The 24,250-nt window shown below is 46.1% G+C and overlaps 1 protein-coding gene across 1 annotated transcript in view; it reads left to right on the forward strand.

The window, feature by feature from the left end:
• ddx20 (DEAD (Asp-Glu-Ala-Asp) box polypeptide 20) overlaps positions 1–24,250 on the forward strand; it is a 39,497-nt gene that overhangs the window by 4,677 nt on the left and 10,570 nt on the right. The window contains exons 2-6 of the mRNA XM_043716373.2: positions 4,748–4,842; positions 6,361–6,529; positions 9,008–9,122; positions 16,504–16,646; positions 22,512–22,650. Of these exons, the coding sequence (XP_043572308.2) occupies positions 4,748–4,842; positions 6,361–6,529; positions 9,008–9,122; positions 16,504–16,646; positions 22,512–22,650 (661 nt within the window). The remainder of the gene's footprint in view (positions 1–4,747; positions 4,843–6,360; positions 6,530–9,007; positions 9,123–16,503; positions 16,647–22,511; positions 22,651–24,250) is intronic.

Here is a 24,250-nt window from a genome sequence, read left to right on the forward strand (position 1 = left end):
GGGGGGGTGAGAGGAAGGGGGCCCGGGGGGGGGGGGTGAGAGGAAGGGGGGCCGGGGGGGGGGGGGTAAGAGGAAGGTGGGCCGGGGGGGAGGGGTGAGAGGAAGGGGGGCCGGGGGGGAGGGGTGAGAGGAAGGGGGGCCGGGGGGGGTGGGGGGGTGAGAGGAAGGGGGGCAGGGGTGGGGGGGTGGAGGAAGGGGGGCCGGGGGGGGGGGGTGGTGAGAGGAAGGGGGGCCGGGGGGGGGAGGGGTGAGAGGAAGGGGGGCCGGGGGGGGGAGGGGTGAGAGGAAGGGGGGCCGGGGGGGGGATGGTGAGAGGAAGGGGGGCCGGGTGGGGGGGTGAGAGGAAGGGGGGCCGGGGTGGGGGGGTGAGAGGAAGGGGGCCGGGGTGGGGGGGTGAGAGGAAGGGGGCCGGGGGGGGTGAGAGGAAGGGGGCCGGGGGGGGGTGAGAGGAAGGGGGGCCGGGGTGGGGGGGTGAGAGGAAGGGGGCCGGGGAGGGTGAGAGGAAGGGGGGCCGGGGGGGGGGGGGGGCGGGGTGGTGAGAGGAAAGGGGGCGGGGGTGGGGGGAGAGGAAGGGAGGCCGGGGGGGGGAGAGGAAGGGTGGCCGGGGGGGGGGTGGTGGGTGAGAGGAAGGGGGGCGGCGGGGGAGGGGGGGGTGAGAGGAAGGGGGGCCGGGGGGGGGGGGCGGTGAGAGGAAGGTGGTCGGGGGGGGGTGAGAGGAAGGTGGTCGGGGGGGGGTGAGAGGAAGGTGGTCGGGGGGGGGGGTGAGAGGAAGGTGGTCGGGGGGGGGAGGTGAGAGGAAGGGGGTCGGGGGGGTGGTGAGAGGAAGGGGGTCGGGGGGTGGGTGAGAGGAAGGGGGCCGGGTTGGGGGAGGGAGGTGAGGAGGGATGGGGAATGATGGGTGGGTCAGGGTGAGGGGTAGGGTGAGTGGAGGAGGGGTGGGGGGTGATGGGGGAGGGTGAGTGTGAGAGGCGGTGGGGAGGGGGGTGGAAGTGGTGAGGGCTGGGGGGGAAGGGGGTGAGGGTAAGGGGTGGAAGGAGAGGGAGGTTGAGGGTTCAAGGGAGGGTGGGGAGGGGTGAAGGGAGAGTGAGGTGAGGGTGGGGGAAGAGTGGGGTGAGGGTGAGGAGTGGAAGGAGCATGGGGGTGGCATGGTGGGAAGTTTTGGGGTGGTTGAGGGGTGGGGGGGACGGAGTGGGGGAGTAAGGAAGTGGATGTGTGAGGGAGAGTGAGTGGGTGGGTGAAGGAGGGAGAGGGAGAGTGGTTGGGAGAATGAGGGCTGGGGGAGGGAGAAGGAAGGTGGGTGGGTGAGGGGGAGGGGAGAATGAGGGTGGGAGAGTGAGGGTGATGAGGGAGGTTGAGGGAGCGGGAGTTTATGGGGGAGGGGGTGGGCGGGTGATTGAGCTGGGAGGGTGGGGGGTGTTAGGGATGGAGAGCAAAGCTGGGGATGAGGGTTAGTGGGATTGGGGTTAGTGTGTGTGGCAATAAGTGTTGACGTAGTTTGAAGGTAGGGAGGTGTAAATGGGGACAGTGAGGGAGAGAGTGGGGAAGGGGAGGAGAGGAATGAGAGGATGTGGGTGAAGATGAGTGAGGGGACCATGGGGCCCTGGGGAGGGGAGGAGAGAGGGTGATAGAGTCGGTCCAACCCGTCCATGCCGACCTGATATCCCAACCCAATCTGGTCCCACCTGTCAGCACCTGGCCCATATCACTCCAAACCCTTCCTATTCATATACTCATCCAAATGTAAACATCTATAAGATCACCCCTCAGCCTCCGACCATCCAGGGAAAACAGCCCCAGCCTGTTCAACCTCTCTTTATAGCTCAAATCCTCCAACCCTGGCAACACCCTTGTAAATCTTTTCTGAACCCGTTCAAGTTTCATAACATCTTTCCGATAGGAAGGAGACCAGAATTGCACGCAATATTCCAACAGTGGCCTAACCAATGTCCAGTACAGCCGCAACATGACCTCCCAACTCCTGTACTCAATACTCTGACCAATAAAGGAAAGTATACCAAACGCCGCCTTCACTATCCTATCTACCTGCGACTCCACTTTCCAGGAGCTATGAACCTGCACTCCAAGGTCTCTTTGTTCAGCAACACTCCTCAGGACCTTACCATTAAGTGTATAAATCCTGCTAAGATTTGCTTTACCAAAATACAGCACCTCACATTTATCTGAATTAAACTCCACCTGCCACTTCTCAGCCCATTGGCCCATCTGGTCAAGATCCTGTTGTAATCTGAGGTAACTTCCTTTGCTGTCCACTACACCTCCAATTTTGGTGGCATCTGCAAACTTACTAACTGTGCCTCTTATGCTCGCATCCAAATCATTTATGTAAATTACAAAACGTAGAGGACCCAGCACCGATCCTTGTGACACTCCACTGGTCACAGGCCTCCAGTTTGAAAAACAACTCTCCACCACCACTCTCTGTCTTCTACCTTTGAGTCAGTTCTGTATCCAAATGACTAGATTTCCCTGTATTCAGTGAGCTCTAACCTTGCTAATCAGTCTCCCATGGGGAACATTGTCGAATGCCTTACTGAAGTCCATATAGATCACATGTACCGCTCTGCCCTCATCAATCCTCTTTGTTACTTCCTCAAAAACCTCAATCAAGTTTGTGAGACATGATTTCCCATGCACAAAACGATGTTGACTATCCCTAATCAGTCCTTGCCTTTCCAAATACATGTACATCCTGTCCCTCAGGATTTCCTCCAACAACTTGCCCACCACCGACGTCAGGCTCACTGGTCTATAGTTCCCTGGCTTGTCTTTACCGCTCTTCTTAAACAGTAGCACCACATTAGCCAGCCTCCAGTCTTCTGGCACCTCACCTGTGACTATCGATGATACAAATATCTCAGCAAGAGGCCCAGCAATCACTTCTCTCGCTTCCCACAGAGTTCTAGGATACATCTGATCAGGTCCTGGGGATTTATCCACTTTCATGCGTTTCAAGACATCCAGCACTTCCTCCTCAGTAATATGGACATTTTGCAAGATGTCACCATCTATTTCCCTACAGTCTTTATCTTCCATATCCTTTTCCACAGTGAATACTGATGCAAAATACTCATTTAGTATCTCCCCCATTTTCTGCGGCTCCATACAAAGGCTTGTTGGAGGGAGTGAAGGTGGTAATAACCAGAAAGGTGATTTAGTTGATTGGGATCGGGTTGTGGCAGGGAGGGTTGTACAGGAGTGTTTGGGGTTTAGATAGTGAAATTGTTTTCAGGAATTTAAGAGGATTGAGAAAGGGGAGATATGGAGTGGGGGGAGGTGCAGTTTGTTTTTGAACTTATTGGAGTAGAAGTTTGTCCTTCAGTGTTTTTCGGGTCATGGGTTGTTTGAACACTGATTGAAATCTGCTATGTGTTGGGAAGGTATAACTTGGAAGAGAGCTTCTCATGTACCACCGGCCTTGTGAAGCTGCTGGCTTTGGGAGGTATTTCTGGAGAAGCAGCGGGTTGTGCATGTATGGAATGAGCTGCCAGAGGAAGTGGTGGAGGTAGCTGGTACAATTAAGGCATTTAAAAGGCATCTGGATGGTTTTGTGAATAGGAAGGGTTGAGAGTGATGTGGACCTTTGGGCCCCAGATCTCAGGAAGGATATACTGGCCCTGGAGCAGGTTCAGAAGAGGTTCACTAGAATGATCCCAGGAATGTATAGCTTAATGTATGAGGAGCATTTGAGGACTCTGGGTCTATACTCAATAGAGGTTAGAAGGATGAGGGGAGGGGGGGAAAATCTGATTGAAACATGTAGAATACCGAATGGCCTGAATGTTGGGAAGATGTTTCCATTGATAGGAGAGACAAGGAGCTGAGGGCACAGCCTTTAGAACGGTGATAAGGAGAGACGTCTTCTGCCAGAGAGTGGGAAATGTATGGAATTCACTGCCACAGAAGGCTGTGGAGGCCAGGTCATTGAGTAGGTTCTTGAGATAGGTAGGTTCCTGATTGTTAACGGAGATCAAGGGTACGGGGCGATAATGGGACAATGGAGTTGAGAAACTTATCAACCATGACTGAATAGCAGAGTAGACTTGATGGGCTGAATGGCCTAGTTTCTGCTCCAATGTCTTATGGTCTTAAAATACTGGCAAACTAGGTTAATTTAGGATATCTGGTCAGTGTGGACAAGTTGGACCGAAGGGTCTGTTTCTGTGCTATGGCTCTATGTGGTAACCAATAGCTGCTTTGTAACTGAGGTGTTTTTTTTATCAGAATAGATATCTGTGCCCTTTAGACTGATCACCATAAAATATTCCAATGTGATAACTGAAATATCGGCACAAGAAACTTTGCTCAGTTTCTCAACATAAAACAGTGATTTAACGTAACTTGATGTGATTGGTTTTTCCTCCTCATGGTCACTGCTAGATTTGAGTAAAATGCTTGTGTTATTGTCAGTTGCTCTCTGAAAGAAACATTGCAAGATAATTAATTTTCTCTCTTTCCAAATCTGTGTTTTTGAATGGGGCAATTAAGAGTGAAATGGTGGTGATTACTGGGCTGTCATTGCTGGGGGCGGTGGTGAGAGCTATTTAAAATAATCAAGGATATTGTACTGCGTGCAGCTAATTAGTTTGATTACAATACTTGATAGGCACCAGAATTCTGGACGTGCTTCATCATAGCATCAAGTATAACCAGGGCTGCTATCGGTCATATCTTAAGCTTGAAAATTCAGCATGTGATTTTTCTTTACAAGATTATGTGTCTCTTTCAGATCTGATTGTGCAAGCTAAATCCGGAACTGGGAAAACGTGCGTGTTTGCTACAATTGCATTGGACTCCCTTATCCTAGAGAATCCGGCAACGCAGGTTAGCATTTGTGTGAAATTTGCAGATGTTATTCTAAACTTTGCATATTGCCCATTTCTCGTGCAGTGTAAATGGTTGTTCCTTTGAAATTTGGAATTCTTTTGTCTGTCCTCATAGGAGCAAGACAAAAAGCTTTTGCAGCATGTCTCCTTTTTTCAGCGAGCAGTTACTACTAAGCAATTACTCTGAACGATAGTTACCTTCACCTTGCACATTCTTGTCATAGAAACCTGCCTGGTTGTTGTGGAATCAGGAAAAGCATCACGTTCACTGCAGTATTGTTCTAAGCAATCTGTGTGGTTTTGGCAGTTTCTGTTTGGGCTTTCAGACCATGTTGAAAACTGGGCAGCAGATATTTTTCTGCGCCTCCCAGTTTTAAAAGCTTGAGTACATGGGAAGCAGGTGTGCATGGTTGGACACAGATTACCTTGGGCAGTGTTTGCTCACATCACTATTTACATGAAAAGAGAAGTTGAGATCTTGCATTTCCATAGCATCTTTCACGTTTGAAACACATTTCAAGTGTTTTACAATCAATGGCTTAGTGGTTAGCATTGTTACCTCAACACCAAGGACCCGCATTCGATTCCCATCTTGGGTGACTGCCTGTGTGGAGTTTGCACATTCTCCCCATGTCTGTGTGGGTTTCCTTTGGGTGCTTGGGTTTCCTTTGGGTGCTCTAGTTTCCCCCACAATCCAAAGATGTGCAGGTTCGGTGAATTGGCCATGGTAAATTGCCCATAGTGTAAATGTAGAGTAATAGGGGTAGGGGAATGGATCCAGGTGGGTTACTCTTTGGATGGTCAGTGTGGACTTTTTGGGCCAAATGACCTGTCCCTACACTGTAGGGACTGGATGGTTTGAATTATAAGAAGAGGCTGGATAGTCTTTTTTTTCCCTGGAGAGTAGGAGGCTGAGGGGTGACCTTATTGAGGTTTATAAAATCATAAGGGGCATAGATAAAACGAATAGCTGAAATCCTTTTCCCAGGATAGGGGAACCCAAAACTAGAGGGCGTAGATTTACGATGGGAGGGGAACAATTTAAAAGGGACCTGAGGGGCAACTTTTTCCCACAGAGGGTGGAGCGTGTCTGGAATGACCTGCCTGAGGAAGTGGTAGAAATGGGTACAATTACAACATTTAAAATACATTTGGACAGGTATGTGGATAGAAAAGGTTTGGAGGGACATAGGCCAAATGCAGGCAAATGGTACCCGTTCAGATTGGGAAACTGGTCAACAAGGATGTCTGTATGGCTCTATGACTCTATAACAGTGTGATGATTGGTTGAGGAATGAATATTGGCCAGAACAGCCAGGAGAGAGCACTTAATTTTCAGGGAAGTGTTCTTGGTTCTCTGTCACAGCCACATGTCTTTCCATCCCATTTTCTGCCATCCCCAGCAATCCCAGCTACAGTTAGATTACCTCGCTGCTGCTGTGGGCTTTTCTCCATTCATGAAATACCCTGCACTGTACCTTGCGTTGATGGCCCATTCCTTTCATGTTGCATGCAGGTTCTTGTTCTAGCACCTACCAGGGAAATTGCAGTCCAAATCCACTCCGTCATTACAGCAATTGGCATTAAAATGGAGGGCCTGGAATGTCACGTCTTCATTGGAGGCACACCGCTGAACCTAGACAAAACCCGCCTGAAGAAATGCCATATCGCAGTTGGGTCTCCAGGTGAGGGAGTTCTCGAACAGAACATCAGCAGGAGAGCTTCTCCAGTGCGTTAGCTAATGGTATTGAATTTGAGCCACACAAAGAGACTGACTGCTTGGTAACAGAGGTTTTCGTGGAGCTTTGTAAAGGAAGGGGGTTAAGGTGGGGAATTGGAGAGTCCTGGTCCTCCGAAGCTGGGCATGTGATTCCCCCGTGCTGGTGCAGTGAAGTTTGGGGATGCTAAAGAGGCAGAATTAGGGGTATGCAGTTATCCGGGAGGGTTTTGGGACTGGTGGAAATTAGAGATAGGCAAGAGTGAGACCACAGGTGGACTTGAAGTATCAAAGTTTGTGAGGCAAGAGGCATCTTGTAATTCTGGCTGTACGTTTGCTCACTGAGCTGGAAGATTTGTTCTCAGACGTTTTGTCACCATGCTAGGTACACATCATCAGTGAGCCTCCGTTGAAGCGCTGGTGTTCTGTCCTGCTTTCTGTTTATGTGTGTTGGTCTGTTGTGATGGGTGATATAACTTCTGGTTCTTTTTCTGAGAGGTTGGTAAATGGAGTCCAAATCAATGTGTTTGTTAATGGAGTTCTGGTTTGAATGCCAGTTCACCTGGGACAATACATCTATTCTGGGGCAGGCTAAACAAAGACGCGCAGGAATTTCTAGAGGCCTGGCATTCAAACAGGAACTTAATCAACAAACATCGGTTTGGACCCCATTTACCAAACTCTTAGAAAAAGAACTGGAACTGATATCACTCATCACAACAGACCAAAACACACAAATAGCAAGTGGGACAGAACAGCAGCACTTCATCAGAGGCTCACTGATGATGTTACCTAGCATGGTGACGAAACATTTGAGAACAAATCTTCCAACTCAGTGAGCAAACGTACAGCCAGAATCACAACCTCCGCTCCAAATCCTCTCAAAAATTGTGTCTTGTGATACTCTTGAGGTTTTTGGTTTGAGGCTAAGAAATTGCAAACTATGTTTGGAACAAATAATTTTGAAAACTTGCGATACTCTCCAGGGCAGTGTACTGGCTGGTAGGATGCAGGGACTTGTACGTTATTTTCTGCTCCCTGCTGAGAGAATCAAGGGAACTGAAGCAGTTTTTGTGATCATGAACTGGAGTGGCTTCGAGCCAGTGAAGCACTTTTGAACCACTGTCATTGTTGTGCTGTCAGGATTCTGCAGAGAGCGATGTGATTGAGGGGAAAACATTGGCCAGGACTGTAGAGAACTGTCCTGCGGCTGTTTGGAGTAGCGCTGTGGGTTGCTCACCTGTGAGAAGCAATTGGACCTTTGTTTATCATGTCATGCAAAAGTTGGGACCTCCAAAGTACAGCACTTCTGCGGTACTGCTTTGGAATGTTAGCCTGAGTTGTGTTCTCAACTCTGAAATGGATCTTAACTCTCAATCTTCCCTTGATATGTGGTAACTGAGAGTTATTTGTAGGTCCTTAATCTTTTTAAAATTTACTCTTTCGTGGGATGTCGGCCTCACTGACAAGGGCACCGTTTGTTGATCATCCTTAATTGCCCTTGAAACTGAGTAGCTGACTAGATCACGGCAGCACAGTGGCTCAGTGGTTAGCACTGCTGCCTCACAGCGCCAGGGACCCAAGTTCAATTCCAGCCTCGGGCGACTGTCTGAGTGGAGTTTGTACTTCTCCCCGTGTCTGCGTGGGTTTCCTCCAGGTGCTCCACTTTCCTTCCATAATCCAAAGATGCGCAGGTTTGGTGAATTGGCCAGGCTAAATTGCCCATAGAGTTCATGGATATGTAGGTTGGGTGCATTAGTTAGGGGCAAATGTAGAGTAATAGGGTAGGGGAATAGGTCTGACTGGGTTACTCTTCGGAGGGTCGGTGTGCACTTGTTGTGCCTAATGGACTGTAGGGATTCTGTCTATCATTTTAGAGAGCAGTAAAAACCAAATCCATTGCTGTGGGTCTGGGGTTACATTGAGGACAGATGAGGAAGGATGGTGGATTTCTATCCTTAAAGGGCATTGATGAACTAGATGGGTTTTTAGGACCAGTGACAGGGATTGCACAGTTGCCATTAGACTAGCATTTTTGTCTAATTTTTTAAAAAATTGAATGAAAATTTCCCCTTTTGCTGTGGTAGAGTTGGAACTCATACTCCCGGACCTGGGGTCTGGATTATTAGGCTCGTGAATCTGCAATAATCTGGACAAATTGACATGCTGTAGAGTTTGTGAGAAGGGAAACAGACAATTTTAACCCCTCATATCTGTTCTGCCAATCAGTGAGATTGTGACCCATCTTCATTTACTCACCCCATGGCTCCATAGCCCAGAAGTACTCTTAATTGTAAAAATCTTAGCAACCTTGCTTAAGTGGTGCATAGGGTGAGTGTCTGCTTTATGTGGAACTGTTTTGGAAGAATCTTTTGCCTAATCATGCATGCCACAGTTTAATAGCAATCACTGTATTTATTGAAGCTAAAGATTTCCCTCAATGCAGGTCGTATTAAACAGCTGATTGAGATTGGCTTTCTCCCGACGGCCAGTATCCGCTTGTTCGTCCTGGATGAAGCAGATAAGTTGCTGGAAGAGGGCAGTTTCCAGGAACAGATCAAGTAAGTGAGCAATTCCAAATTGTGACATTCAAAATATTTCTCTTAAAGCTGTGCAAGTTGTTGAAGGGCCAGAGTAGTTTATTTGATACAGCCAACTATTATAAAATGTCGTCATTTCACATTTGTAAAGCCACCTGGTGTTGTCACAGTACCCAGAGCAAGTATTTCGATGCTGGGGCTCATCCCTCAGTGAAATGGAGCGGTCCCCTGATATTAAAAAAGGCCCCTTTGAGCCCTGAATGTTTTTTTTTTGGAACGTGCATCTATATCAAAGAATGAAAGGGAATTTCCACACATGAATGCAGACAGTGTGGGGCGGGGACAAAACACTTTAAGCAAAGTTTAATCCCCTTTTACAGGGAACTAAGTCACTTTGTTGGAGGCCCAAATAAAAATGGAAAAAGTTAGAGGCACTTGGGAGGTTAGGCAGTGTCTGTGGAAAAGGAAGCACAAAACAGGAGTGAATGTTTCATATTTGATGTCAGTTCAGTGACCTGAAATTTTTTCTCTTCTTTCCATCCAATGCCACATCGCCCCCCAGCACTCCCTACACATGCACATGCATGCGCGCAAACCTGCGCCACACCCTCCACTGTCTGATCTGTCCCCGATGTCTTGCCCAGGTAGCCATAGTGATTTTGGGGTCTGGCTCAGGTCCATTTGAACCCCATCTGTCTGGACATACTGAGGTGGCAGATATATCGGAGTAAACCGTTCAATTCAATATAAGTCGCAGGTAGACAGGGTGGTGAAGAAGGGGGTTTGGTACGCTTGTCTTTAAAAAAGAAAAAGTGGGTGGCACGGTGGCACAGTGGTTAGCACTGCTACCTCACAGCGCCAGAGCCTGGGTTCAATTCCCGCCTCAGGCAGTTGTCTGTGTGGAGTTTGCACATTCTCCCCGTGTCTGCGTGGGTTTCCTCCGGGTGCTCCGCTTTCCTCCCACAATCCAAAAATGTGCAGGTTAGGTGAATTGGCCATGCTAAATTGCCCGTGGTGTTAGGTGAAGGGGCAAATGTAAGGGAATGGGTCTGGGTGGGTTGCTCTTCAGCGGGTCGGTGTGGACTTGTTGGGCCGAAGGGCCTGTTTCCACACTGTAAGTAATCTAATCAATTCACCAAGGTTCCTTCAGCAACACCTTCCAAGCCTAAGACTTCTTCGATCTACAGTGACAATGGAAACAGATATACGGGAGCACCACGACTTGTAAGTTCCTCTCCAAAGCACTCCCCATCCTAACCTTTCATCGAGTTAAAATCCTGGAAAACTTTTGCACACAGCATATGGGTGTACCCACAAGTCATGGACTTTGTGGCTCGCCACCACGTTCTCAAGGGATTGGGAATAAATGCTGATCTAACTAGTGATGCCCCACATCTCGTGAATTCAAGTTTTTTTAAAAAAAGAGAGCTTGTGCCTTATGTACTCTTTGACTCTTGTGTATCCACATGTGTGGCATTTCCTTTGATATCCTTGCCCAGCGAAACATTATCAGCCTCCACCTTTCTACAGTCCCACTCTTGGCTGTTTTTCAGGGGAGAGAGTTTTAAACTTATCCAACCCTTTCCTGTGGTGAGTTAAAAGCTTAACCCTGATTATATCCTGCTTCAAATTACATGATGAACCTCCCTGGGTTTTGACTCCAAATCATTTGAAAGCATAGAAGTGCTGTATTTGTCCCCTGTTGAATGCATTCCTCAGTCACCAGTGATCAAGGGGACACAAGCCAAGTTTGTGCAGCCTTTCCTCGTAATTTATCTCTGAACCTCGATATCATTGATGTTACCCCTGTTCTGAGGCTCCAGAGCCCCATTTGAAGGCTCCAAATTGCATTACAGCCTTGGGTTTTTAGTAATTACACAGCCTTATGAGGCTGTTGTTTTGCCTCGATAAATTTTATGTATGTTGCGTTTCCCAAATGATCAAAAATCCACTGTAAATGTCTTTGAGCAGAATGTGACAGCACTGAGTTGCCTTGACCTAGAATGCACTGCATGAAATAAATTGACTTTCAAAAGAAAATTAGACGTATTCTTGAAGTGGGAAAAATTTACAGGACTATGGGGAAAGAACAGGAGAGTGGGACTAATTGGATAGCTCCTCCAGCGAGGGCACACAGAAATGATTAGCTGAATAGCTTCCTGTGCAGGGAAATTGTTAGAATTTGACAGCTGCATTTTTTGTTATGAAATGCTGAATATATTTTATGGGCACCATGTGTCAACCTATCAGGATGCTTAAGTCACCAAACCACAGGACTGAAAATTACACCCGTAAAGATTGCGTCTGGAAAGCTGAGTGCTGCTGGTGCTGAAATAAAAGCAGAAAATGCTGTAAATATATCCTAGGTCTGGCAGCATCAGCATCTGGGAAAAGTTAGAGATCCAAAAGAGAGGGGGTAGGTGGGAGAAGAACAGTAGCAGGGTAAAAAGGAGGAGAGATTAAATGGTAGAACTGTTACCACTGCAGGGTCAAAGAGATGCTCTTAAATCCAAATACAACTCTGACATTCCCTGTTCTAATGAACTGGTTTTATTAGTTCTTTTTCGTGGGATGTGAGGATTGCTAGCTAAGGCAACATTTATGATCTGGGAGAAGGTGGTGCTGATGAGCTGCCTCTTTGAATCACTGTAGCCCTTTGGGGATAGGGACAGCAATATTGTTAAGGAGGGAGTTTTAGGATTTTGATCCAGTGACACTTAAGGAACAGTGATATATTTCCAAGTCTGGATGGTGAGTGGCTTGGAGGGGAACTTGCACATGGTGGTGTCTTTGTTTCCTGACGTGTTCGAGGTTGCGTGTTTGGAAAGTGCTGCCTAAGGAAGCTCGGTGAGTTACTGCAATTCATCTTGTTCCCATTGCTGCCACTGTGCACTTCTGCTGGATGTCTTGCCATTCAAGTGGGATGTTTTGTCCTGGATGGTGTTGAGCTGCCTCTATGTTGTTGGAGTTGCACCCATCTAGGCTATTGGGGAATGTTCCATCATGCTCTTGACTCGTGCCTTGTAGATGGTGGACAGGATTTGGGGAGTTAGGAGGGGAGTTGCAGCACTCCTCTTACCTGCTCCTGTATTTATATGGCTGGTCCAGTTCAGTTTGTAGTGGATAGTAACCCACAGGATGTTGATAATGATGGTACTAGTGATGTAAATGCCATTGAAAGGGACAATGATTAGAATATCTCTCATTGGAGATGGTTATTGCATTATATTGTGCAAATGTTACATCCCACTTACCATCCTAAACCTGGATATTGTCCAGGTAATCCTGCGTTTCAGCACAGACTGTTTCAGTATTTGAGGAGACAAAAAAACTGCAGATGCTGGAATCCAAGGTGTTCAGACAGGATGCTGGAAGAACACAGCAAGCCAGGCAGCATCAGGAGGTGCAGAAGTTGACATTTCAGATGTAACCTTTCTTCAGGACTGGGGGTGGGTGTAGGGGGAGGTGGGGGCAGGGTGGAGAAGTGGGGATAGGTGAAAACAGGTAGAGGGTACAATCTGGTGGCCAATAGGAGGAATGAATCTGTTTGGTGGTAGGGTACAGTGGCAGGGACGGGGAGGGGCTGGGGAAGGGAGTTGGAGAAGGAGGAGGGAGGTTATTTGAAATTGGAGAACTCCATGTTGAGTCCTTTAGGCTGGGGGGTGATGTCAATGCCATTGAATGGCAAAGGGCAATGATTAGAATCTAACTCATTGGAGATGGTCATTGTGTCATTGGTATTTTAGGGGTAATTATTGTTGCTGAACATTGTGCGGTCATCAATAAACATGCCCACGTCACATCTTATGATAGTGGAAGGTCATCATTAAAGCCGGTGACAGTGATGGTGCCAAGGACTCTGCTACAAGGAACTAGGGCTCTTTTGGCACAGCAGTAGTGTCCCAACTCTCGGCCAGGAGTCCGGGTTCAAGTCTAACCTACTCTAGAAGAGGTGTGTCATCGAATCTCTGAACAGATTGATCAGAAAATATCTTCTCTGAGGAACTCCTGCAGAGATGTCCTTGAGATGATTGAACCTAACACCAACAGCCAAATTTTGCCAAGTGTGACTCCAACCAGCTTTGTATCTCTCTCCATCCAGTTACTGCCGAACGTGGTGAATGTTTCCAGTGTTTTTGGTTGTTTACCAGAGCCTTACACTCCCCAGCTAGGAGCAGACCAGAAGAAAGCCTCAGCTTTTTGCAAGTTGAGGGTTGGGACTGGCCAATTGCAAATGTAAAAAACAATGCTCCCTTCCCATGAAGAACGATGTAAGCTGGGACCACTACTTTTTTATTGGGTTATTTGGAGTAGAGTGATCCGAATCCCAGCTCCATCATTGCAGGTCTCTTCACGAGGTCTGGCTATCTGTCAGTCAGTCAGTCAGCATCACTAATGGCCACTCCCAGCCGTGTGACTGTAGAATTGATCCACTGAACTTGCTATTGTCATCAGTTGTGTCATCTTGGAGTTAAACAAACACCTTGCTTTCCCTTCCTTTTTTACACATGTTTGTACTGGATAGTCGCAGCTTGGTGAAGATAGGTATTAAGTGAATGTTTGAGCTAAGTTGTTTAACTTTCAGCAGCACAGTTCCTTGACAGTAAGATACTACATGCCCAGGGTATGTGTACTTTAGGCTTCTTGAAGTGTATGGTCTTTGCTGATTCTCAGATTCCTGAAAGCTTAAAGCCTGATTAAGTAGATTCTGCCTGAGCTGTCACTCAAGCTATTCCTCTCTGTGTGTGAGCATTAATTGTCAGATATGTAAAAATGCCCCCTCCTGATTTATACAGGTATGTAAGACTTTTGGTCCAGATAAATCAGTGGAGCGCCACGAGGATCGGTGCTGGGTCCACTACTTTTTGTCATTTATATAAATGATTTGGATATGAACATAGGAGGTATGGTTAGTAAGTTTGCAGATGACACCAAAATTGAAGGTGTAATGGACAGTGAAGAGGGTTACCTCAGATTACAACGGGATTTTGATCAGATGGGCCAATGGGCTGAGGAAGTGACAGATGGAGTTTAATTCAGATAAATGTGAGGTGCTGCATTTTGGGAAAGCAAACCTTAGCAAGACTTATGCACTTAATGGTAAGGCCCTAGGGAGTGTTGCTGAACAAAGAGACCTTGGAGTGCAGGTTCACAGCTCCTTGAAAGTGGAATCCCAGGTAGATAGGATAGTGAAGGCGGTTGGTATGCTTTCCTTTATTGGTCAAATTATTGAGTACAGAAGTTGGGAGTCATGTTGCGGCTGTACAGGACATTAGTTAGGCCACTGTTGGTATATTGTGTACAATTTTGGTCACCTTCCTATCAGAAAGATGTTGTGAAACTTGAAAGGGTTCAGAAAAGATTTACAAGGATGTTGCCAGGGTTGGAGGATTTGAGCTATAAGGAGAGGTTAAATAGGCTAGGGCTGTTTTCCCTGGAGCGTGGGAGGCTGAGGGGTGACCTTATAGAGGTTTATAAACTCATGAGGGGCATGGATAGGATAAATAGACAAGGTCTTTTCATGGAGGTGAGGGAGTCCAGAACTAGAGGGCATAGGTTTAGGGTGAGGGGGAATGATATAAAAGAGACCTTAGGGCCAATGTTTTCACGGAGAGGGTGGTGTGTGTGTGTGTATGGAATCAACTGCTAGAGGAAGTGGTGGAGGTTGGTACAATAGCAACATTTTAAGAGGCATTTGAATGGGTATATGAATAGGAAGGGTTTAGAGGGATATGGGCCAGGTGCTGGTAGGTGGGACTAGATTAGGTTGGGATGGATGAGTTGGACCAAAGGGTCTGTTTTCGTGCTGTACATCTCTATGACTAGGTTTGCCTTGTGGGAGATCTCAGACTTGAACTCTTCCGTAGCCATTGTCTGCCACAGATTTCCTGATCTTCACTGTTGTGCTGAGTGGAGACCAGAGAATTCCACGCCCTAATTCCAGGAAATTAGGCTGCGGGGGGAGAGGAAGGAGATGGGGGAAAGGGGTGTTTGCCAGTCATGGTGCCCATATGTGTTTGAGGCCTGACTGTAGGTCACTACTACCAGAGAGAGCAACTGAGTATCTATGAGGACAACTGAGAGAAAGGGACAAATTCTTTGCCAAAAATAAATGGTTTAAGTGGGATTAGGAGGACCAAGAGGTCATTTAACCCACTCGAACTGTGCTGTCTTGCAACCTTACTCCATCTCCAACCCATGCCTATCTGTTGTTAGATTACTGAACAGCCACCAACTGCAGAATCTAGAATGTAAGGCAATGTTTGATTCACTTCATGGGGACCACTTCTGCTTGAAATCCTGATGTACATGACTACACATATACATTGCATATAAGTTTTAACCTTGAGCTGCTCATTCAGGTCAGATTTTTGTATAATAAATGTTTATCTCCACAAGTCCACATTTCCCCATATGTTACTGACTTTCCATTATTTTTTACTCCGTGTTTGGATGTGTACCACATTTCCAGCACAGGTGACTATAATCTCGACCTCTTAGCCCAGAGGTAAGGTCACTATCACTGTGCCACGTGGGCCCCTCCAAGAGCTTTACATATTAATCATCACATTTATAATGTAACAAGTTGCTTTTTAAATTCATACTAAGGATGTGGGTGTCACTGGCAGGGCCAGTATTTATTGCTCATCCCTAATTACCCAGAGGCCAGTTAAGAGTCAACCACATTGCTGTGGGTTTGGAGTCACATGTAGATAAGAATGAGAGTTTTGTTTCCTTTCCTAAAGAATATTATGGGTTTTTCCAATAATTGATAATGGTTTCAAGATCATCATTAGACTCTTAATTCCAGATTTTTAAAAATTAAATTCAAATTCCACCATAAACCATGGCAGGATTTGAACTCAGGTCCTCAGAAGGTTGTTTGGTTTTCTGGCTTAATAGTCGAGTGGTAATATCAATAGGTCATTGCCTCCCCTTGAGCAGATGGTTGTGGTTGGTTGGTTGATGAGTTGACTTGGTAACTACAGAATGGGGCTTCTCGCGGCTCAGTAATAATGTCTTTACCTCGGAGCCAGGAGGCCCATGCTCAAGTCCCCACCGCTGCAAAGATATGTAATAACATTTCTAAACAGATTGATTAGATGAAGAGCTTATGCTTGAAACCTTGACTCTCCTGCTCCTCTGATGCCCTCTGACTGGCTGTGCTTTTCTAGCACCACACTTTCTGATCTCCAGCATCTGCGGTCCTCACTTCCTCCGATTAGAAAATATAGCACAGCAGGAACAGTGGAAGGAGCTGTAAGACTGAGTAGTTAATAAACTCTACCTACAAAGAAGGATGTCTTAGTTTCTGTTTTACTGACTGGCTGGATTCTGGTAGGCAGCACTTACAGGGAATGGTTTAATAGCCTAAAGAATTTTCTTTTCTGTTTGTGTATAGCTGGATTTATTCTTCATTGCCATCAAATAAGCAGATGGTGGCCTTGTCTGCGACATATCCAGAGTCACTGGCCCATCATTTAACAAGATACATGAGGGATCCTAGTTTTGTCCGACTGAACCCCACTGATCCATCGCTGATTGGTAAGTCTGCCTTGATGTCCACTGTTAAATGCTTTGAAAGGCGGAAAGTAGAGGTGATAAATGGAAAAAAAATTCCTAACTTAGCACTGGTGAAGAATTTCTGAACTGATTCAATTTACCGGGTGAAACAATGTGCCACACTGAACCTCTGCAACTTGAGTTTTGAATCCAGCAGCCACTGACAATGTAAGAGACTCCTTGGTTTTACTTTCTCTCCATTTCTATAAGTTGGTATTTTGAATAATCTCAAGCCAGATTTCTAAAGTGCATGTTTGTGCCTGGCAGTGAAGCATTGCTTCAATGAGAAACAAGTCTCCAGACTGTTAAACCACTCTCAACAGAAACAGAAGTTGCTGGAAAAGCTCAGCAGGTCTGGCAGTGTCTGTGAAGAGAAATCAGAGTTAGCATTTTGGGTCCGGTTGCCCTCCCTCAGAACTGATGGTAGTGAGGAAAATTTTGGTTTATAAGCAGAAGGTAGAGTAGGCGGAGGGGGTAAGGAATAAATGATAGGTGAACGTAGAGCCCAAAGAAAGAGAGAAGAACAGTTGGACAGACAAAGGAGTGTTAACGATCTGGGTAGGAGAGTGAATAACTGTTCATGGAGACTCTTCGTGGCTAACAATGGGTAGTCTATAATGGCAGACAATATGATAACAAGCCCTGGTGTGTGGGATGGAGGCTAGGACATGGGAGAGTTCAGGCTCTAAAATTATTTAACTCAATATTGTGTCTGGAGGGCTGCAGAGTCCCCAAGTGGAAAATGAGATGCTGTTCTTCCACTTGCACTGAACTTTGATGGAGCACTGCAGCAAGCCTGAGACAGAGATGTTGGCCAGGGAACAGGATGTTGTGTCAGAGTGGCAGGCAACTGAAAGTTCAGGGTCTTTTGTGCAGGCAGAACGTAGATGTTTTGCAAAGCAGTCACCCAGTCTACGCTTTGTTTCCCCAGGGTAGAGGAGACCACATTGTGAGCAGCGAATGCATGAGACTAGATTGTAGGAAGTGCAGGTAGAGTGCTGCTTCACCTGGACAGACCTGAGGAGGGTAGAGGTAAATGGGCAGGTGTTACACCTTCTGCAGTTGCAGGGGAAAGTCCCGTGGGGTGGTGAGGGGGATGTTGGGAATGAAGGAAGAGTGGACCAGGGTTTCCCAGAGGAAATGGTCCCTGCGGAAAGCTAGCAAGGGAGGGGAGGGGAAGATCTGTCTGGTGGTGGTATCTCGCTGGAGGTTGCAGATATGGCGGGATGACCTCCTGGATAGTGGCATGGTAGGTAAGGACAGGGAGAGCCCTATCATTATGGGAGGGTAGGGGTGTGGTAAGGGCGGAAGTGCGGGAGATGTGTCGGTCCTGGTTGAGTGCCCTGTCAACAACGGTGCTGAGGAATCCTCAGTTGAGGAAGGAGGTGGACGTTTCGGAGGCTCCCTTGTCGGAGTTGGTCTCATTGGAACACACGCAACAGAGTCGAGGAACTGGGAGAATGGAATGGAGAGTGTGAGGCTGTGTAGTCCAGGTAGATGTGGGAGTTAGTGGGTTTATAGTGGATATAGTTAAACCACTCTGTTTGGCTGTGCTTTAGTCCTGTGTTGTTCAGCTAGTGTAGAAGTAATTACTCTGCATGTTACCTGCCTATTGTCTGGCCATATTTTTGCTCAAAGCCATTCTCTCCTAGTCAGTCATTGAGATCCCTAGACAAAAATAGAAATTGCTGGAAAAGCTCAGCAGATCTGGCAGCATCTGTGGAGAGAAATCAAAGTTAAGGTTTTGGGTTGAGTGACTCTGATTTCTCTCCACAGATGCTGCCAGACCTGCTGAGCTTTTCCAGCCATTTCTATTTTTACTGCATCTGCAGTTCTTTCAGTTTTTACTGAAATCCCAGGAGTTTGTTCCATCATTCAAACACATTGAAAACTTATACACTAACTCCATTAGTGCAGCTGGCTTAATCAATAGTATAGTACAGATCAGCCCCACAATTACAGAATGTTTCTGTTCCCAAGCACTTCCCTTCCCTGTGTCTAATGTCTCCTCTTATTTATTTTGGCTGGGAGCACAGATTGGTCAAAATTTGACTGACAAAGACTGTGAAAGGACTGCAGTATTTCTGAAGGCGGTTTGCCAAACCTCAAATGTTGACTCTGCTTTCTGTGCAAATATGCTGCCTGACCTGCTGAGTCTTTCCAGTAATTTCTGCTCGTTACTGAAAAATGAGTGCTTTATAGTTGGCAAGTCAGGATATTTACTTCCTATGTCTGAGTTGACTGGTTCTTGTTTGCTTCAACATATCACTGAGCTAGCAGAAAATGAGCCTTTTTTGAAATGGTAGTTTGATTTTGTAGGAGCTTATTGCAGTGCTGAAATAACTGAGTGCATCAAATAATTACTTTTGGAGCGTGGTGCATGTTATTACTTTGGCAGAGGGCTCGTCCGCACCTTCTGCTTTTTCTTTTTTGTTTTTTCTTTTCCTTTTTTTTAACTTGCCTCTCGTGAAGAGCTTGGGCACAGTGACGGCAGTGGTGAGGTGAACCCAGGGCAGGCTCGAGGCGGGGTTGGGTTCCTGATGGCACCTGTATGAATGAGGTGAGCCCAGTGCAGTCTCACAGATGATGCGGCAGAGGCACGCGTGGGTTCCCTGCGTAATCAGAATCCTGCACGCACTCGTAGTGGTGGAGGTGGCTCAGTAGTAAGCACGGTAGCTCAGCGATTAGCACTGCTGCCTCACAGCGCCAGGGACCCGGGTTCGATTCCATCCGCGGGCGACTGTCTGTGTGGAGCTTGCACATTCTCCCCGTGTCTGCGTTTCCTCCCACAATCCAAAGATATGCAGGTTAGAGTGATTGGCTATTCTAAATTGCCCATAGTGTTCAGAGATGTGTAGGTTAGGTGCATTAGTCAGAGGAAGTGCAAAGTAATAGGGTAGGGGAATGGATCTGAATGGGTTATTCTTCGGAGGGTTGGTGTGGACTTGTTGTGCCAAATGGCCTGATTCCACACTGTAAGGTACTATATAAAAAGAGGTGAGTTTGAGCCCAATCGGGGGCATTGGCGAGTTGGGCCCAGAGCAGACTTGTGGAACTGGGTTTTGGCTGGTGCAGGACCCCGTGGTGGTGTTGGTGGTTGCATTGGTGAGGTCCAGCACTCGTGGTGACGGCAAGGGGACTCATGGCTGGCTGCTCCAGGTCCACGCCTGAGCACTTGATGACTGTAAATTTGAAATGTATTTCTTTATTTTTCTGTCTTTATTTTCCACACTTTGCCTTATTTATAAGATGGTGCCGGGGAGCAGCAACACTATACCACATTTTACACTGAAGTTTGTAACCAAATACAAGTGACAATAAATAAATCAAATCAAATTGAAAAGCCTTTCTATCCAGGCAACTTTCTACAGCGCATAGCAAGATTAATCGTCACTGCTGACTTGTTCCTATTGCTGTTATTTATTGAGATTGAGACTGGGACATGGGGAGAACTTGCTGCTGTGCTCAGTATGGGTTGACTCGCAGTAACTGCAGCAGCTCAAGCAAGGCCGTCCTTTTAATTTCTCACTTCTGACAGTACCATTGCCCTGTCAGCAGTGCACCAGAGTATTAGCTTTGTTACAGGTATCAGAAAAATGAAGTATACTATTTGTAGAAAACAAGTAACCTGCCAAGGCCTGAGGCTGATATGTTGCTGAAGGTGTCTACACTTCCCCACAATATAAATAGTTTGAAATTTAGTAGTCTTGTATTTGTCCTGATGAGGTTTAGTTGCAAAGCTTTGTGAACATGTGTCTCTTGTCAGTTTTTGTTGATGTTCCTGGTATGTGTCAGTCAAGATCGAGACTCTTCAAGTTGAGGAAATCCTATGAAGACGAGAAGAATGATTTTATTTTGGTTCAAGGATTGGTGAAATAAGTAGCGCACGAACCTCATTTGTCGCAGGTTGGGGGTGATGCACTTACCACTCTCGTGACAAAATCTTCACCTATGTGTTCCTTCAGCTTTAATCTGTTTTGTCAACAGAGTCAGCAGTAGCTTCATGTGATGAACGGTTTGAATTGATTCCATTGGGTTATCATAATCCAAGTCAGATCTTCGTCCATCAATTCGCTGTGAGCAGGCAAATGTATACAGAGGACAGGTCAGATGAGCTTTTGAGAAGAATTCACAACCTCAGCATAAGAGGCTGATTGATATTCCTAGTGTTGCTGCAGTTTTCTGTTTGAGAGACTTATGATGAGAAACTTGCCTGCATCTCTTCAGACTAATGTTGTGGGATCGTTTCCATAGACTTAAGGGAGCAGATAGAATTTCTTTTTAATGCTTCATATGAAATAAGGTCCTGCTGAAGTGAAGCACTCCCTCAGTCCTGCCTTAGGAGTGACAGGCTTTTTCTAATTTTCAAGGGTGTGGAGTGGATCTTGAACCCAAGCGTTCAGACTCAGATGAGAGTGTGACACGCATTGAACCATGACCAACACTTGTTGAAAATTGCGTCTGTATTAAGGTTTCTGAATTGTGTCCAACTGAACACCCAACAGTATGTGTGGGAGTGTGTTCCCTAAGCATTTTGTCAGTGTCACATTTTATTGCTTGAAAACTGTTGCAGCACCGTTATATAGGAACCATGAGTGGGGGAGGGAGCCCTCAGAGAGTTTGGGAGGTGGGGGGGTGGTGCGTTATTGTGGAGAGTCGATGGGGAGAGTTCCTGTGAAAGCGGGAGTGAGAGTGGGCACGTCGCTGCTTTAACTCAGTCAGACCTTTATGGTGTCCATTGCTGTCTTGGGGTTTGTGAGCCCACTTTGGTAAATCCTGGCTTGAGGATCTACGATATTGCCCGCCTAAGCTTGGGCAGGAGAGAGCATTTTGACAACTAGGTCAGAAATATTGCTTTCCTGGGAGTTCCAGCAGAGCAGTTTATGTACGTTTACAAACTTTTTGAGTGCATAATTAAAATCAGTTCTCAGTAGAACATTTTTGTTCGTTCAAAGCTGGTACAGGTGCATCATCCTTTATCCGAAATGCCCAGGACCAGCTGGTTTTCAGAATTCAAAATTGTTTGAATTTCAGAATAAGTGGAAGTTTGATGGCAAAATTTCAAAACGTTTTTCCTAAGAACAAACTGACTGAGAGTAAAACGGGCTCTGAAACAAAATTGAGGCCTGCCAGTGCTGGGCCGTGTCCCCACATGTTGCATCTGAGTGACATGCATCGAGTGGGTGTCGACTTGGATTTACTGTTTGCACGTCAAACAACCTTGTTAATGAGAAAAAAATTCACAAAAAACCTTGGGACTTTGGAGCTTTTCGGATTTCGGATAAAGGATTGTCTACCTGTATCCTAAACTTTTTTGCAGGTACAGGACAAATACGGCTGTACAGAAACTGGACATGTTTCTCTCTGGGTGCCACGTAACATTTACAATGTCAACATCAGTTAACCTGTTGGTTTAACAACTGTCAGTTTCATAATGTGCTATTGTATCTGTTTATCACCACTGACCTCTGTTTTTACAGGTTACTTTCCATTTAATTCACTCCCAAGAATCTCTGCAACATTAGTGAGAGTTCACAAAAATAAATTCATAAGCCGGAAATACTGCCGAGTATAAGACTTCGTTCGAGCTCAGTAGATGTTTCCGGAATACTTGGCTCCTGGAGTTTATTTTACAATAATGGTCACATAAATAAATACGTGAAATGTGTCTCTCCCTTTTAAGACCAGCCGCTTCAAGTAGTTGGACAACAGTTAATCCAGAATCTGGGAAAATCCGAAATGTGATATTGTTTTGATTCCAAGGATGCTGGATTTCAGATGTAAAATACTGATGTTCTGAGACCATGTATGATTTAATAAAAAAGCAGATGTATTCTAATTGAACAGGGCTGAAGCAGTTCTACAAGGTTGTAAATTCCTACCCGCTTCCACACAAGATCTTTGAGGAGAAAATGCAACATCTGCTGGAACTGTTCAGTAAGATCCCCTTCAACCAAGCCCTGGTCTTCTCTAACCTCCACAGCAGGTACAGTGGACTCTGAATCTTCCCCTGATCGTGACATTGTCAAAGGATCCTGGATTCATAGAATGGTTTATCACAGAACAAAGCTATTCAACTCACTATGTCTTTGAAATAGTTAGCCATTGGCTCCTATTCCCTTGGTCTTCTGCAGTAGCTTTGTGAATTTTTGATTTGCTCTTTGAAGTTATTGCAGATGTTATTATTGAAGAGATAGGAGCAGAAATTAGGCTTTTCAGCCCATCAAGTCTGCTTCACCATTCAATCATGGCTGAAAGTTATTACTCACTTCCACTGCAATTTGGGACAGAACATTCCAAATTGTAATTTGCTGCATAAATATTTTTACCTCCTCCTCCTTGTTTCTCCCCTATTCTTTAATTTACTCAAAATCTGTATCCTCTGGTTGGTGGACTCGTTGCCAGTCCAAGCCTTGAACTGATCCATCAAACCCTTCATGCTTTTGAGCACTGTTAAATCTCCCCTTGAGCTTTGGAGAGCAATCTCAGCTTCTCTAGTCTCTCCATACTGACTCAGTCTGCTTTTAGGTGCACCCAATCCTTGATATCTCTATTCCCGATTAAAGCAATGAGCAGGATAGAAATTTATTTAGTTGCTGAAACAATTTTATTTCCCATGCCCTTCTCAAACCAATACTCATGGAACATTGCCTCAATGTGGGTCTCCACTATAGCTGTCAGCTGCAGCTGGTTTGGACCTTTGGGGTAGCGAGCTTGGAGTGCAACATAGCAGTTGATTTAGTTGGAATGCTGTTGATAGTATATTGGGTGAAGTGATTGTTTCATATGGCCAGTTTCTGGTCTTGCCTTCAGGGAGAATGCTTTGCAGGGGACCAAGGCATAGTTAATGTAGGGTTGTTTTCAGGTTACACACTCCTTGGTCTCTCTGGGCCAATTCATGTCAAATATTTTATTAATAGTGCTGTACAAGTCACCCTCTGGCGCTTAATTCTCATTTCATCCTCTTTAAAGCACCTGGCTGGATTAATGACACTGAGAGAAGAAATAATAAATTATGTTCTGAAGCAGGGTTGTTGGACTCAAAGCATTAACTCTGCTTTCTGTCCACATGCTGTCTGACCTGTTGTGTTTTTCCAGCAAATTTTGTTTTTGTTTCTCCTTTGCAACATCTGCAGTTCTTTAATTTTTGGTGGTTTAGATATATTAGCTGATAGAATGGCAGATCAATTGTGAACAGGCTTATGAATATTGCAGCTTTTCTTCCAGTATCTCAATAAATAAGACTTTCTGGTGTCCTTCAGTGTATCAGTCACTTCCTGCTAGATTTCAGAAACTTTTTTGGATTGTCGAAGTGTCGAACAAAGAAAATTTCCAGCCCAGGAACAGGCCCTTCGGCCCTCCAAGCCTGAGCCGATCCAAATGTATTGTCTAAAACTGTCGGTCAATTCCTAAGCATCTGTATCCCTCTACTCCCCATCTACTGATGCATTTATCCAGAAGCATCTTAAATGAATCTACCGTGCCTGCCTCTACCATCTCTGCTGGCAACGTGTTCCAAACGCCCACTACCCTCTGTGTGAAGTACTTGCCGCATTTATCCCCCTTAAACTTTCCACCTCTCACCT

The sequence above is a fragment of the Chiloscyllium plagiosum genome, unplaced genomic scaffold (genome assembly GCF_037043375.1).
Source record: "Chiloscyllium plagiosum isolate Xiang-an unplaced genomic scaffold, Cpla_swu_hap1 HiC_scaffold_26, whole genome shotgun sequence".
Taxonomy (NCBI): domain Eukaryota; kingdom Metazoa; phylum Chordata; class Chondrichthyes; order Orectolobiformes; family Hemiscylliidae; genus Chiloscyllium; species Chiloscyllium plagiosum.